The sequence below is a fragment of the Zootoca vivipara genome, chromosome 4 (genome assembly GCF_965207765.1).
Source record: "Zootoca vivipara chromosome 4, rZooViv2.hap1.1, whole genome shotgun sequence".
NCBI lineage: Eukaryota > Metazoa > Chordata > Lepidosauria > Squamata > Lacertidae > Zootoca > Zootoca vivipara.
The window spans coordinates 99181844-99196735 of record NC_142587.1 but is presented as its reverse complement, the minus strand read 5'-3'; the positions used below and the strand labels follow the sequence as shown (position 1 = coordinate 99196735).

At 49.9% G+C, this 14892-nt stretch overlaps 1 protein-coding gene across 1 annotated transcript; it reads left to right on the top strand.

Annotated features, from left to right (window-relative positions):
• Nucleotides 1-505: 505 nt before the first annotated feature.
• On the top strand, nt 506-11191 carry XNDC1N (XRCC1 N-terminal domain containing 1, N-terminal like). Its single transcript, XM_035115358.3, has 9 exons — nt 506-1145; nt 1660-1798; nt 2634-2789; nt 2888-3051; nt 4648-4724; nt 5082-5299; nt 9063-9141; nt 9548-9714; nt 10487-11191. Exons 1-9 carry the CDS (start codon nt 1101-1103, stop codon nt 10729-10731), a joined length of 1290 nt encoding a protein of 429 aa, XP_034971249.2. The 5' UTR covers nt 506-1100; the 3' UTR covers nt 10732-11191.
• The last annotated feature ends 3701 nt before the right edge of the window (nt 11192-14892 follow it).

The following is a 14892-nucleotide window of genomic DNA, read 5'->3' as shown; positions in this document are numbered from 1 at the left end:
AATCGCCCGGCGCGCGAGCAGCCGCCGGAGGGGCCGATTGGAGGAGGCGGGTCCTGGGGGGCGGGGCCGAGCTGCCCAAAGGAGCCTGTCAAAGCGGGGGAGGGAGCGTCCGACATGTGGCATATTCGTAAGCGGGCGCAAAAAGTCCTGTATGGCCAACACGGCGCTCAGGTACAAAGTCATAGATTCATAGAATCATAGAGTTGGAAGAGACCACAAGGGCCATCCAGCCCAACCCCCTGCCAAGCAGGAAACGCCATCAAAGCATTCCTGACAGATGGCTGTCAAGCCTCCGCTTAAAGACCTCCAAAGAAGTAGACTCCACCACACTCCTTGGCAGCAAGGTCCACTGTCGGACAGCTCGACAGTGTCCTGGCAGGCATTTTCTCGCAACCGCCGCAACAGACTTCACAGGATCGCCAGGTGCTTTTTACGCTTTTCATAAGAGCAAGAAATTGATGGACGCTCCCTCGCTCTCCCCCGCCCCTTAAATCCAGCTGGGCGCGGCGCTTTCGAGGCCGGCGGGAGGAAGGACTACGGTTCCCAGCATGCTTAGCGGCCTGTCCTGTCAGAGTTCCTTATTTTTAAAACATAAGGAACAAATTTAGCGTCGTGATTCGAAACGAAGTCGGCTCCACCGTGTAGTAAAATGCATTTATTTATTTATTTATTAGCACAACACGTTAAGGAACTGCCTCGGTGACGTCACGCGGAGAGGCTAGCAGCCAGCCAATCAGCGTCGAGGGTCAAGGGGCGGGTAGTATTGGCGGGAGATTGAGAAACCCCGGGAAACTAAGGAAGACGCTCCCGGGATCCCTGGGGCGGGGAGATTTCTCAGATACCTCATTTGCATACGTTAATTCCCGGGTCCTGCGGGTGCTGAGAGAAGCCCCCTCGGGAAGAGAAAGAGCTGCGTCCTCACCTGCGGAACAGAAGCAAAGGCCCCGGGCATCTCATCCCGAGGGAGTAAGAAGCGGAAGCAGGGGGAAAAGAAACCCATTTCTCTCCCCCCCCCAACCAGGTGGGACTCGGGATGGGAAAGCCCCATAAGCGGAAATGAAAACCTGAGCAAATGAGGGTGACTCACTGAATCCTTGGAAATGGCTCCAGTCAAAATCAAATACGTTGTGTCTTTCACATTTCAGGTAACCCCCATGTTCTTTTAAATTAAGGGAGTTACGAAACAAGCTGAGCTCAAAACATCTAGTATATTAGTAGGCAAACAACTATTTAAAAATAGTAGAAAGCTTTGAACGTTGATATTTTTAATTTTTTTAAAAAAAACACCAATTAATACCATGTCACTAACTTATCATATAACTGGCTCTTTTTGTGTTCCAAATGGTAACCAGTTGTTTTTATTATTTTACTAGCTGTGCAATGGGGCGCTTAGACCCAGAGTCTCACCACTAGTAGTTCTAACCCTCTTCTGGCTCTAGGATCTTCTGGCATATGCCATTTCAAATTAAGGACTATAAACTTGCAGTAAAAGAGATCTGAGCATCTTGAGATGCCAACTTCAGTGCCAAATAGTGGACTGTGCAGTTCTGCAGCAAGCTAGTGGGTGCAGAGGGATGAGTACTGCCCTGAGAATATCCAGAAGTAGAGTCATGTGCTGTGCTCCTCAGTTGTTCCTTCTCGCTCCTTTTTCTGGGGCAGGATCCCAAGTCCCCGGTGGAGAACCTGCTGCTTGAAGAAGGGGTTCGGCCCTGGCTCAGCTGTCCCCAGGACCGGAGCAGGCAGCTGAAAGCAGAGCTGCAGTTGGAACACGCAAGCCGCATTGGCTACATTGATGTTGGTAAGCATGTGGGAGGAAGTAGCAAAGGAATCCCCTCTCTGGGAACAAAAGGGATAGAGAGAAGTTTCTATCCCTCTCTCATAACACTGGAACTTGTTGAAATCCAATTAAGCTGAATGTTGAGAGATTCGGCAAACGTTAAAGTCCTTCTTCACGCAGCACAGAGTTGAACTGTGGAACTCCCTCCCACAGGAGACAGTGATGGCCACCAACTTGGATGCCTTTGAAAGAGGTTTAGACAAATTCATGGAGGAGAAGGCTTGCCAATAGCTACTAGCCATGATTGCTGAGCTTTGCCTCTGTGGTTGGAGGCAGAAGTGCTTTGGGCATCTGGTTGGCCCCTGTGAGAACAAGATGCTGAATTAGAAAGGCCACTGGCTTGATCCAGCAGGCTCTTCTTGTGTTCTTAAGGGCTGATGTTTTAACTGCGAGGCAGGATTAAAAGCACAGAGCGAGTGACACGCTGCTTTAAATTCAAAATATGTTAAGATAACATGTTCTTCAATGAGGTGTTGGCATTCTGAGCAAATGTATTGCAGTGTAGGTTTGTGTCCAGGTGATGGCTGCGTAGCTGAGTCAGTGGCTCTTCAAAACTGAAAAATTCATAAATGAGTTTTTTTTTTTGGAAAACAAAACAAAAGAAAGGAGCAGGAGACTAGGGCGGGCTGCAGGGCTCCGAGTCTGAATGTTTATGAACCCCGTATGAGTGCACTGCAACTCAACTAAATTGAGGGGGAAAGGAAGGCAGCGCCAGCAGGAGGGAACTTTCGGACGTTTGATAGTCAAGGTGCAAGTTCTTTGGTGCAGAGCTTGATGTTCTGTTTGTGCTCTTCAGGGAACTGTGGCTCTGCCTTCCTTCAGATAGATGTGGGGCGATCCTCCTGGCCTCTGGACCAGAGTTACCTCACTCTGTTGCCCACCACAGCCCTGATGATGCCCGCTGATGCAAAGCTGGATAAGAATCGTTCTGCAGTCCGGATGTTTAAAGAAGGTAAGAAGGTGGGCACTCTTCAGCCATGCGGAGAAACATGTGGACTGTAAATGGGCTGGGTTGTATTTGCTAGGCATCTCCCTGTCTGTGCCCCACAGGAGACTTCCTGGCTTCAGCCCTAGGCGAGAAGTGGGATCGTATCAGACTCACTTGTAGCCAGCCTTTCAACAAGCGCACGCAGTTCGGTCTCTCCTTCATCCGGATCCGCACTCCGCAGGACACAGACGACAGCAAGTCAGACCCAGTCTCTATTCCTAGTCAGGTACAGATCCATGGGTCATGGCTAGCTATCCTGCAATTTTACGCAAGCATGGGGGCCAAAATCCAGCAAGTAAAGAATATTGTGCACAAACTGGGCATTAAAACTAGTGAAGTTGTTTGTGTATATAAATAAAATAAAATAATAAAAACAAAATAAAGTGTGCACACTCTCCCCATTTATTTATTCATTTATTTTTCAAATTAAAATAACAATCGGGAGGCTGCGCAATTCTGCTGTTTCTCTGCTCAAAAACCACCCTCTCCCCCCAGGTGGTCTATAAAATTATCCATGGAGAAAGTGAATAGAGAAAACGCTTTTCCTCACTCTCTCATAACACTAGAACTTTTCAACATGTTCAGTGAAGCTGAAGATTCAGGACAGATGAAAGAAAGTATTTTATGTATTACGTAGTTGAATTGCGGCTCTTGTTCGCAGGAGGCAGTGATTGCCACCCACCCAGATGGCTTAAAAGACGGTTAGACAAATTCATGGGGGAGAAAGCTCTCAATGGCTACTAGCCATGGTATCTTCCGCTTCTACTGCCAGGGGCAGTAATGCTTCTAAATACCAGTTGCTGGGAATTGCAGGAGGTGAGAGTCCTGTAGTGCTCAGGTCCTGCTTGCCGGTTTCCCACAGGCATCTGGTTACGAGAACAGGATGCTGGGATTTGGCCTGATCCAGCAGGTTCTTATGTTCCCTGTCATATGAAATCACTTGAGGGATTTTTGAAGGTCTACTGTTCCTAGCAGCCACCATTATTCAAATGCAGAGTGACCTTGTTCTACCTTGCTTTGCTTGCCAGATGCTGGCAAGGATGCCCTGCTTGTGAACATCCCTGAGGCCTTTGATTGGCAGAATAAGATAAGATACCTTTAATGTCATTGTCCCCTTGCGGGAACAATGAAATTACTCGGTTGCTACATCCACTCAGATAAAGCATTCAGCATAACCCAAAATTACTACAAAACCTAATTAAAAACAGTAAATACGATATAAAATAACAAGTAAAATAAGATGATTTCAAAGTCCAGGCTTTCCATTTAAGGACAAAATTGCTCTAGAGAAGAAACTGTTCCTGAGACGGCTCGTTCTTGCCTGCATTGTTCTATATCTCCGTCCCGATTTCAGGAGCTGAAAGAATTGGTGACCAGGGTGCATTGGATCTCTTGATATGTCTAGTGCTTTTCTATGGCACCTGGTGGTGTACCGGTAGATTTGTTCTAAGGTGGAGAGTGAGCAGCCAATAATGCTCTCTGCTGTTTTAATAATTCTGCCCGGCCCTGTCCTGTCCTGAGAAGTGCAGCTTCCGTACCACACACATAAACCGTACGTGAGCATGCTCTGTATGGCACAGTGATAGCAGACAATACTGAGCCAGGTGGGCTGTTGTTCTAGCCCAGAATGGCCATTCTTATACTGACGAGCAAAATCTGCTGTATTTTTTTTGTATTTGAGCTGAGCTATAGAAGCAGGGGAGGGGAGGAAGGGGACAAGAGGAGTATTTTACAGAGGACTTCCTCGGTTTGCTAATTATTGATCTAATTATTGATCTCTTAAATGTTACCTCTCTTCTTTCATCCTATTTGTTGCCCACAGGCTCCTTCTGAGTCCAGCAGCAGCCCATGGCTCTCCAATGCAGCCTTTTGCAGGACGTTCTTCTCAGAGGCGCCATCGTAAGTACCTGCGCGTGCATCCATTGCCAGTGTGCAGCCATTGCTCGCATCCACCTCTGGCACAGGGCCCCCGGAAGGATGGACAGAAGGGAATGCAGACCTTAGCCTGAAAAAATGTTAGGTCTTCAGGAAAAGGCTGGACTGTCACCAGTGTGCTTTATGTGCAATACGTTCCATTTTTGGACAGGGCAGGTTGGAGCAATAGAGAACAGACAGTCCTTTTCCAGTTTCTAACTCTGTTCTTGTAGTTCTTTTGCTCACGCCTGTCTCTTGGTAGCAGCATTGCTTCCAGGAGGCTGGAGTCTTGGTTTCTGCAGTGGCCTCTTGAGGAAGCAGCTGTTGGGTTTCTCTTTGCAGGAGCACCGAGCAGGAAGCGGCGCTAAAAAGCCGGCTGCAGCAGCTGGACCCAGCCTCCAGCCCTGGTGCCTGGATGAGCCGCCCGGCCAGGATGGTGCTGCACGGGGCCTGTGCCCGCAAAAGAGCCTTCCCCCCGGTGCCTGGCTACACCCCTCCTCCTGCAGAGAGCAAAGAGGACGGGCAGAGCCAGCATGAAGCTCAGGAGCCAGTTGTGTCGCGTGAGTATTGGGGGGGCGGAGAGATGGGGACACTTCTGTCTGCCGAGAAGCTACCCCTCCAAGCACCAACATGGGGGCAGATCCACAAGGGGGAATTCAAACTGTGTTTGATGTGTTGAGCTGGTCTTGTGAATATTCCAGCCCGTGTCAGAGAGAGTGGCTTGAGCACCCTGGGATAGTGCCCGACAAAATCTTAAAACCTTGGACTGACTCAGCCAGATTCCTGATGGATCTGTGCTGCTGATTGGGGTTTTTTCCCCCTGGATCCTTTGTTGCGACTAGAACTGCAGGTGGACTTGGTGGCACAGAGTGCATTCTGCCAGATTAGGCTTGTGGCCCAACTATGACCCTCTCTGGACAAGGGATAGCCTCTTTAGTTATCAGGTGCACAGCCTGGGAGTCATTGTGGACTCACAGCTGTCCATGGAGGCGCAGGTCAATTCCGTGTCCAGGGCAGCTGTCTATCAGCTCCATCTGGTACGCAGGCTGAGACCCTACCTGCCTGCGGACTGCCTAGCAAGAGTGGTGCATGCTCTAGTTATCTCCCGCTTGGACTACTGTAATGCGCTCTACGTGGGGCTACCCTTGAAGGTGACTCGGAAACTACAACTAATCCAGAATGCGGCAGCTAGACTGGTGACTTGGAGCGGCAGTCAAGACCACATAACACCGGTCCTGAAAGATCTACATTGGCTCCCAGTACGTTTCTGAGCACAATTCAATGTGTTGGTGCTGACCTTTAAAGCCCTAAATGGCCTTGGCCCTGTAGACCTGAAGGAGCGTCTCCACCCTCATCCATCTGCCCGGACACGGAGGTCCAGCTCCGAGGGCTTTCTGGCGGTTCCCTCCCTGCGAGAAGTGAGGTTACAGGGAACCAGGCAGAGGGCCTTCTCGGTGGTGTCTCGGTGGTGGCTCCCACCATACCTGCCAAGTCCGGGTCGTAAATATCCGGGATCGGCAGCGTGCGCATGACCGGAAGTTGTGTGACGCAACTTCCGGTGGCGCTTCGCCCTTCTATGGGCACCAGAAAATGGCGGCGCCAGTGCCGGAAGTCGCTTCCGCGCATGACCGGAAACACGTAAAAGCGACTTCCAGCGCCGGTGCCGCCATTTTCTGATGCCCATAGAAGGGCAAGCGGCACCAGAAAAATGGCCAGGTAATTAGGGTTGCTAACAATTGCATTCGCCTCCACTCATAGCTGCCAAGTATCCCGATTTAAGGGACAATACCGGGATTTTTCGCTAAACGGGAGACCGCCAGGAAACGCTAAGAAAAAAGGGGTTTTCCCGGCGGATACGGGATACTTGGCAGCTATGGCTCCCACCCTCCCATCAGATGCCAAGGAAATAAGCAGCTTTCTGATTTTTAGAAGACATCTGAAGGCAGCCCTGTTTAGGGAAGCTTTTAATGACTGATGTTTTAGTATGTTCTGATGCCACCCAGAGTGGGTGGGGGAATCATAATAAATAAAATAAAATAAAATCATCATCATCAATGCTCTGGGAACCTCAAGATTGGGCTATTGTGATGTGCTTTATGTGGGGCTGCCTTTGAAAATGGTTTGGAAGCATCACTTGGTGCTTAAGCCACTGAAGAGAAATATAGACCTCCCTCACAGCCTGTTAAGAGCCACTAGAGGGAGGACGAGAACCATTATAGAGTCTCTGGCCAGTCAGTTCTTCGCTGCTCTCTTCTAGCCGCAAAGTAGATCAGCTACAATCTTATCCTGCCTGCAAAGATGAAAATAATTTAGTCCGTTTAGCTTAGAAGGATAAAAAGGGAGGGGGACGGGACAATAGCACTCTCCAAACAGGATGGCGTGGATGAGGATATTCTGTTTTCATCCTCACAGTAACCCTGTACAGGTTGGTCTGTCGACAAAAGAAGATGTAATGCAGGTGGCCTGTGAATGGCACCGTCTACTGAAACAGCGCAGGAGGGAGTGGTTTTTTAAAAGCCTCCCTGTAGCCCTGAGCATACCCCGTCCCCGTCCCCCATGACTGCTGGGTTGAGATCCTGCTTGTGAGTCTCCAGCTCAGTCCCCAGAGACTCTCGTCATTGGCACAAGACACATCCAATGGCTCTTTTTTTGGCTGTGGCGATTTTAATTATTTATTTTAAAAATGTTTGTATACCACTGTATCATATATATATATATATATATATATATATATATATATATATATATATATATATATATATAAAGTTTACAGCAATAAAAACCAGGCAGAGAGTCTTCTCGGTGGTGGCGCCCAGCCTGTGGAACACCCTCCCATCAGATGTCAAGGAAATATAAACCACTGTCTGATTTCTGAAGGCAGCCCTGTTTAGGAAGTTTTTAATGTTTGATGTTTTCTCGTGTTTTTAATATTCTGTTGGGAGCTGCACACAGTGGCTGAGAAACCCAGCCAGATGGTGTATAAATAAATTGTTGATGTTGTTAGAACATAAAACCAATAAAAAGTTGACAACTTTGAGCTCTGGTCTCCTCAGCTGAAATCCCCCCTCTGCCCACTGTATGTGACAGCGGATCTCTACTTGGGGTACAGACACTGGCGGACAAAGGCGGGTGGACGGGCCGCCCCGGGTGACATCCGGGGGGGGTGACATTGCAGCCTCCCCCGCACCCTGGGGCGCTCGCCGTGCACCCCTCCCGACGCATGCCACGCCCCCGGATGTACACCACTCCCGGTGCCAGAGCAGGTACCTCCGCTACTGGGGACAGCATGGCAGTATGATGATGATAATGATAATAATAATAATAATAATAATAATAGGTAAAGGTAAATAGACCCCTGACCATTAGGTCCAGTCACAGACGACTCTGGGGTTGCAGTGCTCATCTTGCTCTATTGGCCGAGGGAGCCAGCGTACAACTTCCAGGTTATGTGGCCAGCATGACTAAGCCGCTTCTGGGGAACCAGAGCAGCGCATGGAAACGCCGTTTACCTTCCCACTGTAAAGGGGCCCCCGACCATCAGGTCCAGTCGTGTCCGACTCTGGGGTTGCGGCGCTCATCTCGCTCTATAGGCCGAGGGAGCCAGCGTTTGTCCGCAGACAGCTTCCGGGTCATGTGGCCAGCATGACAAAGCTGCTCCTGGCGAACCAGAGCAGCGCACGGAAACGCCGTTTACCTTCCCGCCGGAGCGGTCCCTATTTATCTACTTGCACTTTGATGTGCTTTCGGACTGCTAGGCTGGCAGGAGCTGGGAAAGAGCAACGGGAGCTCACCCTGTCGTGGGGATTCAAACCGCCGACCTTCTGATCAGCAAGCCCTAGACTCTGTGGTTTAACCCACAGCGCCACCTGGGTTTACCTTCCCACTGTAGCGGTTCCTATTTATCTACTTGCACTTTGACGTGCTTTCGAAGTGCTAGGTTGGCAGGAGCTGGGACCGAGCAACGGGAGCTCACCCCGTCACGGGGATTTAAACTGCCAACCTTCTGATCAGCAAGCCCTGGGCTCAGTGGTTTAGACCACGGCGCCACCCGCATCTCTTAATAATGATGATGATGATGATGACGTATACCCCGCCCATCTGGCTGGGTTTCCCCAGCCACTATGGAATAAGGGTTTTCATCAGTGGGTGGACAGTCCTGCCTTGTGGAGGAGGGTTTGGGCAAGATCCCTTCTTTGGTGGTCCTTTGTTTCCATCTCTCTCTGTGGGACCTCATTTGCTGTGGAGCAGTCAACTCCACAGGTGAGTCTTACAGGACACACTAGCCCTGCATGACTAATGTTGCTGACTTGGTTCATCTTGCAGGGCCCAAGCAGGAATCGTCTGCCAGAAGAGGGGGCACGAAATCAAGTCGAAGACGGGCATCATGCAGCAACCTGACGAGGTGATTTGGCCGTGTGGGGAATTTCCTTCCGGTTCAGTCCCAGTCAGCTGCCCTTCAGATGCAGCTCAAGGTTCAAGGTGGTGGTTTTCCAGAGCAAATCTGTGACCATCTCTGCATCTTGTAGCTTCTGTTAACCTAGCAAAAAGAAAAAGAAAAAAGATAACCTTTCAGGACTCCTAAAGGGTGTGATACTGGTGGAGTAACCTGAATACAGCCTGTTATAATGTGAGAAATTAATGCAGTCTGATTTGTTACATCCCTGAAAATAGAAGGCAAAATATACTCAAAGGGAAAATACCACCATGCATAGTAGTCGTTTTGAATAAATAGTGTATGTGTGCTGAGCTGTGTGTGGTATAAAAGGAGACTTTAAAATCTTTTAAATGAGCAACAACCTTCTCCACAGGTCTGCAGCGGCTTCTTCTGTCAAGCGTGGGGATAATTCTCGAAGGGAGAGAAGAGCCCCTGGCCAGCAGGGAAGACGGAGGAACATGGGAGGTGAAGAGGAGGAAGAGGAAGAGAGGTGGCCTCGAAAGAGAGAGGCGGGGTTGGGTGTGTGCCCCATCTGTGAGGGTGAGTAACAGAATGGAAAGAGGAGCTCAAAGAGCAAACATGACGAGGATTCGGCGGTTGGAAAAAGCATGTCGCTAGGAACGGGTGGCAAATTCAAATAAGCTGCCTGCCAGGACCGGTGCGACCATTGGGCAGAGGGAGGCAGCTGCTTCAAGTGACGGGAGCTGGGGGGGGGGGTAGCAGCACTACCTCCTTGGCTGTTCCCCTCTGTTGGAGGGCAGAAGCGGAGGCGCAAAGCACCCTCTAAACTAGCCGGCAGCCCTCGGGTGTGCTGGGGGATGCTGCTATATCCTGTTTCCACCTTCTGAACATGGAAGGCGGTCGCACCATCTCGTCCTTTGCCTCAGGCAGCAAAATGTCTTGGGCCAGCTCTGCTATCTGCAATCAATCGCTGAATAGCAATTTATTTTCAAAGGATGCTTTCTTTGTGTTTGTGTGTTTGTTTGTTTGTTTGCTTGCTTGCTTGCTTGCTTGCTTGCTTGATGTTTCCTGTCTTTGATTTGCAACACGTGGCACTATTTGGCGAGGAGAAATTGTTGGGAAAAAATGTTTGCACCCTGCTGTTTGGGGGAAGAAGCGCGTTCTTTTGCACCGTGCTAAAGGGATTGCCGTCGTATTTGCAACGTGCAGGAGGGTTGCACATAATGGTGTTGCAGTAGTATTCTAACCTCGACTGGCAACCTCAGAGTGGATTTTGGCCAGAGACAGGGGTAGGTAGGAGAGCTGCTAGCTTCTGATGGCTCTTGTCAGACCCTGTTGCTTCCTTCCCCAGGTCATTTCCCCGCCAATCTCTTACCAGCCCATGCCTCCAGCTGTGGAGAAGAGGATTTTGAAGCGAGCTCTTCCTCCTCGCCTTCATCGCCGTGGGAAGAGCTTGTTGCAGACTGCGCCCACTGCCCCATCTGCCAGTTCAGTTTTCCCGCTGCTGAGATTGAGAGACACGCCAGCAACTGCGGGGAGCCGGATGAGGCCCTGGGGAACAGACCCTCCTGGCTTTGGGCAGAACAGGGCGAGTAGATGGGGGGCAAGTGCCCCAGGGCAGGCGGCCTTCGCTGGTCAAGCCTTTAACCATTCAGTCGCACGTTTGGTGGTCAGCTGGGATCAGGATGTAGCCAGAACAAGGAGCCCGCAAAGGACACACAGTGCTGCCACAGGGGTGGAAGTGAGACTAACAAGAAGAGAGTAAGAACTCCAGTAATTGGGGAGAGGAACATGTTATTTGGGTTACTCTCCCTCTGGTCTGATTCTTCTCACCAACATCAGCACACGCCAGATCGCTGGGGCTCATCCTGATTCGATGCTGTAGTTCACGGCCAAGACTGTCGGAAAGATTCCTCAGAAAGGCGGCTTTCTTCCCCGCTCACCTTCTCCTCTCCCTCAAGGAAGCTGAGGGGCGGGCACTGCACAAGCCCATACTGGTCTCTTTCCCGTACAGACCAGCAGCACGAAAACCGAAGACTGAATTAAATGTTTGAAACGCTTGCCAGACTCCAAACTCCTGTCCCCCCTGGCTGGGGCCCCTGGGAGCTGTAAGTTCTGCAACATGTGGAGGCCACAGGTTCAGGGCCATTTGGACCAAGGGGCCAGTTGTAGGAATATGCCGCTGACAATCTTTGTTGTTAAAAATTGGGGATTTTTCTGAAAAGTTGTGTTGCGTGTCGCTGAATGAACCGATTGTCCTTTTTTAAAAAAATTTCCCTCCGCACATTCATAGGCACCAATATTTCAAAGGGAACCCCTGCCCTGCACTACAATTCAGTGGGGAGCTTCATGCATATTCCTCGTTCCCGGGCAGGGCATGTGCAACGTCTCTTTCTGATACTTTCTGTTGTTGCAGAAATGCCCCACCGTAATGGAATCTTAGTGACCCACTGCTATTATTTGTGAGCCACCTCTTAAAAAGGAAAGAAAAGCAGCTGCCCTCATTGCTCTGCCCGCTTGTAGCTCTGGCCCCGCCCACCACTGGAGTGCGGCCCTCAGAATGTTGGCCAGAAGGGAAGGTGGCCCTTGGGGTGGAAAAGGTCCCCCAGCCCTGTTCCAGTTGCCCCTGATGGTCCAGGTTTACAGTGGTACCTCGGTTTATGAACACAATTGGTTCTGGAAGTCTGTTCATAAAGTGAAGCGAACTTTCCCATTGAAAGTAATGGAAAGTGGATTAATCCGTTCCAGACGGGTCTGTGGAATACTCAACCTGAAGCGTACTTAACCCGAAGCATGGGTGTAATTGGTTCCGGAAGTCTGTTCATAAACTGAAGCGTTCATAAACTGAAGCGAACTTTCCCATTGAAAGTAATGGAAAGTGAATTAATCTGTTCCAGATGGGTCCGCGGCGTTTGTAAACTGAAAATTTGTAAACCGAGGTGTTCATAAACCGATGTTCTGCTGTAATTCCAAAATGCTGAATGGCACCTTAGCTGCTCTAATTGCTTAATGTTTTGAATGATATTCTGCTTTGGCGGCAGCAGACCACTCCTGTTTTATGCCACCCGCTTCAACGGCCACGTACTAATGGACTGGGTGCACTTGGACCCTGCTCCCCCGTGGGAAGCCTCCAAACAGAATCTCCCCACTCTGTCTCCCAGCAAGTGTTATTCAGAGGCACAGCGGCCTCAGGCAGTAGCGATCGAACCTAGCTGATATAGAAAAAACCTGCTCCTTTTCCCTTGTGGGGTATCCAAGAGCCCATCTAGAGGTTCCCTATCAGTAGGAGAAAACAAGAGGCCAACCAGAGTATATTGAGAAGCAAAGCAGCTAGTAAGCCGGATCTTTATTAAACTGTTGCAACAGGGTCCCTACTCACCACACACAGGAGGAAGCCAGAACAATGGTGTGCAAGCCCTTATATAGACTTTTGAAATTGCCCACCCTGTCGCTCAAGACCACCCCCGAGAACATCATACATACATCACAGAAGGAGGTGGTCTACAGCAGAAATCCTGTCTGCCAGGATATCTGTTAATGGTCACTGATTGCTTTACCTGGGCGGCCTGGCCATTGTTTTGTGATGGCAAATACTTTAATTCCTGAAACCTGGTCACAGGCTCACCCTGTTCATACACACATACGCCCTTCAGACAGGTAAGCAAAAGACAATGAAGAGGCTTTCCTATTTCCTTCCTCACTGCAGAGAAATATCTGAGGTCAATTTGGGAGAGTCAAAACGGTTTGGGAGAATCAAAATGGCTTCAGGACTGCTCTCCTGTACTATTTCAGACACGTGGTTTATATACTTATGTATGTGATTGCCTTGTACATTTATAATCATTTATATTTGAGGGACGTGGGTGGCGCTGTGGGCTAAACCACTGAGCCTAGGGCTTGCCGATCAGAAGGTTGGCAGTTCGAATCCCCGTGATGGGGTGAGCTCCCGTTGCTCGGTCCCAGCTCCTGCCAACCTAGCAGTTCAAAAGCACAAAGTGCAAGTAGATAAATAGGTAGCGCTCCAAGCTCCAAGCGGGATGGCCCCGCTGGGCTCTGGCTATCTAGTGGAGAGGGGGAGAAAACCTTTCCTTGATGAAGCAGGTAGGTAGCCGTGTTGGTCTGGGTCGAAGTAAAATAAAAAAATTCCTTCAGTAGCACCTTAAAGACCAACTAAGTTTTTATTTTGGTATGAGCTTTCATGTGCATGCACACTTCTTCAGATACACTGAAACAGAAGTCACCAGACCCTTATGTATAGTCAGAGGGTGGGGAGGGGTATTACTCAGAAGGGTGGTGGGAATGGGTAATGCAACTCATTACCAAGCTTAAAACCATGGAGAGACCTGGTTTGAATAAGGACATCGGATTCTTTTCTCATTATACATGATAAAGCTCTCTAGCACCTTCTGCAAGACCAATTGCAGTCATTAACAGTCATTAACAGTCATCAACATTTCCATTTCACTGTATCTGAAGAAGTGTGCATGCACACGAAAGCTCATACCAAAATAAAAACTTAGTTGGTCTTTAAGGTGCTACTGAAGGAATTTTTAGTCATCAACAGGTTTACTACTCCTATCAGCCAATCACCCATTCCCACCACCCTTCTGAGTAATACCCCTCCCCACCCTCTGACTATACATAAGGGTCTGGTGACTTCTGTTTCAGTGTATCTGAAGAAGTGTGCATGCACATGAAAGCTCATACCAAAATAAAAACTTAGTTGGTCTTTAAGGTGCTACTGAAGGAATTTTTTTTATTTTACTTGATGAAGCACACACTCTTCTCCTTAATAAAGCAAGCAATGACACGGGGGGGAGGAAACTGGACAGAAGCTGAATTGACCAAAACCCACCCGGTGAATTACCTGGAAAGGAAATCATGAAAGGAGAGAATTGTGCAACCCACTCAATGCTCCATTCCCCAGTTGCCTTCCATGATGGCCTGAGGCAGGAAAGGGAGAAGGAAGAGGCTGGGGGTCTAGCAGAGCAGATGTGCAAAGGGAGAGAGGCAGGGAAGGAGGAGAGAGCTGAAAGCAGGATGCTGCTGCTGCTGCTGTGACAAACAGCCCAGGCTCCTGGGGGAGCAGGGTGAGGCCTTGCTGGAGGCTGCCCATGGCGTTCATGTGGCAACCCAGCCCCCTGGGGGGTTGGCAGGTGGGCCCCACTGCGCTCCTGCCTGCTCCTGCCCCTGCCAGGGAAAAACAAGAGATGCGCACAGGCAGAGGGCTGGAGAGGAAAGCCTCCAGGAGAAGCAGGACACCTTCTTTTCAGCCAGGCCTTCCCCGGTTTCGTTCTGCTGGAAGGGGAAGGACCTGGAGCATCTCTTGCCAGTCACACCTGTAAGGAGCTGGCGCTTCTGCCCTGGGCAGGATGGCACTGGAGTTTGATGGCATCACGGTGAGTGCAGAGCAGCGAGGGGGGCTCCTTGATGTGATAGATAGATAGGGCAGGCAGGCAGGCAGGCAGGCAGACAGACATGCCCTTTTGGTTTGGGTGACTTTCTCTACTGTCGGCTGCTTCTCTACTAAGATTTTCTGAACTGCCGAGAGGCGAGCTTACATTTTGCCCCAGCAGGGAACGGTCTCAGCCCTCTCCAGGACGCAGGAATGTGAACTAGCCAGCAGGCAGCTGGACTGCAACTACGGCAGACCTTAAAGGTAAAGGTAAAGGGACCCCTGACCATTAGGTCCAGTCGTGACCGACTCTGGGGTTGCGCGCTCATCTCGCATTATTGGCCGAGGGAGCCGGCATATAG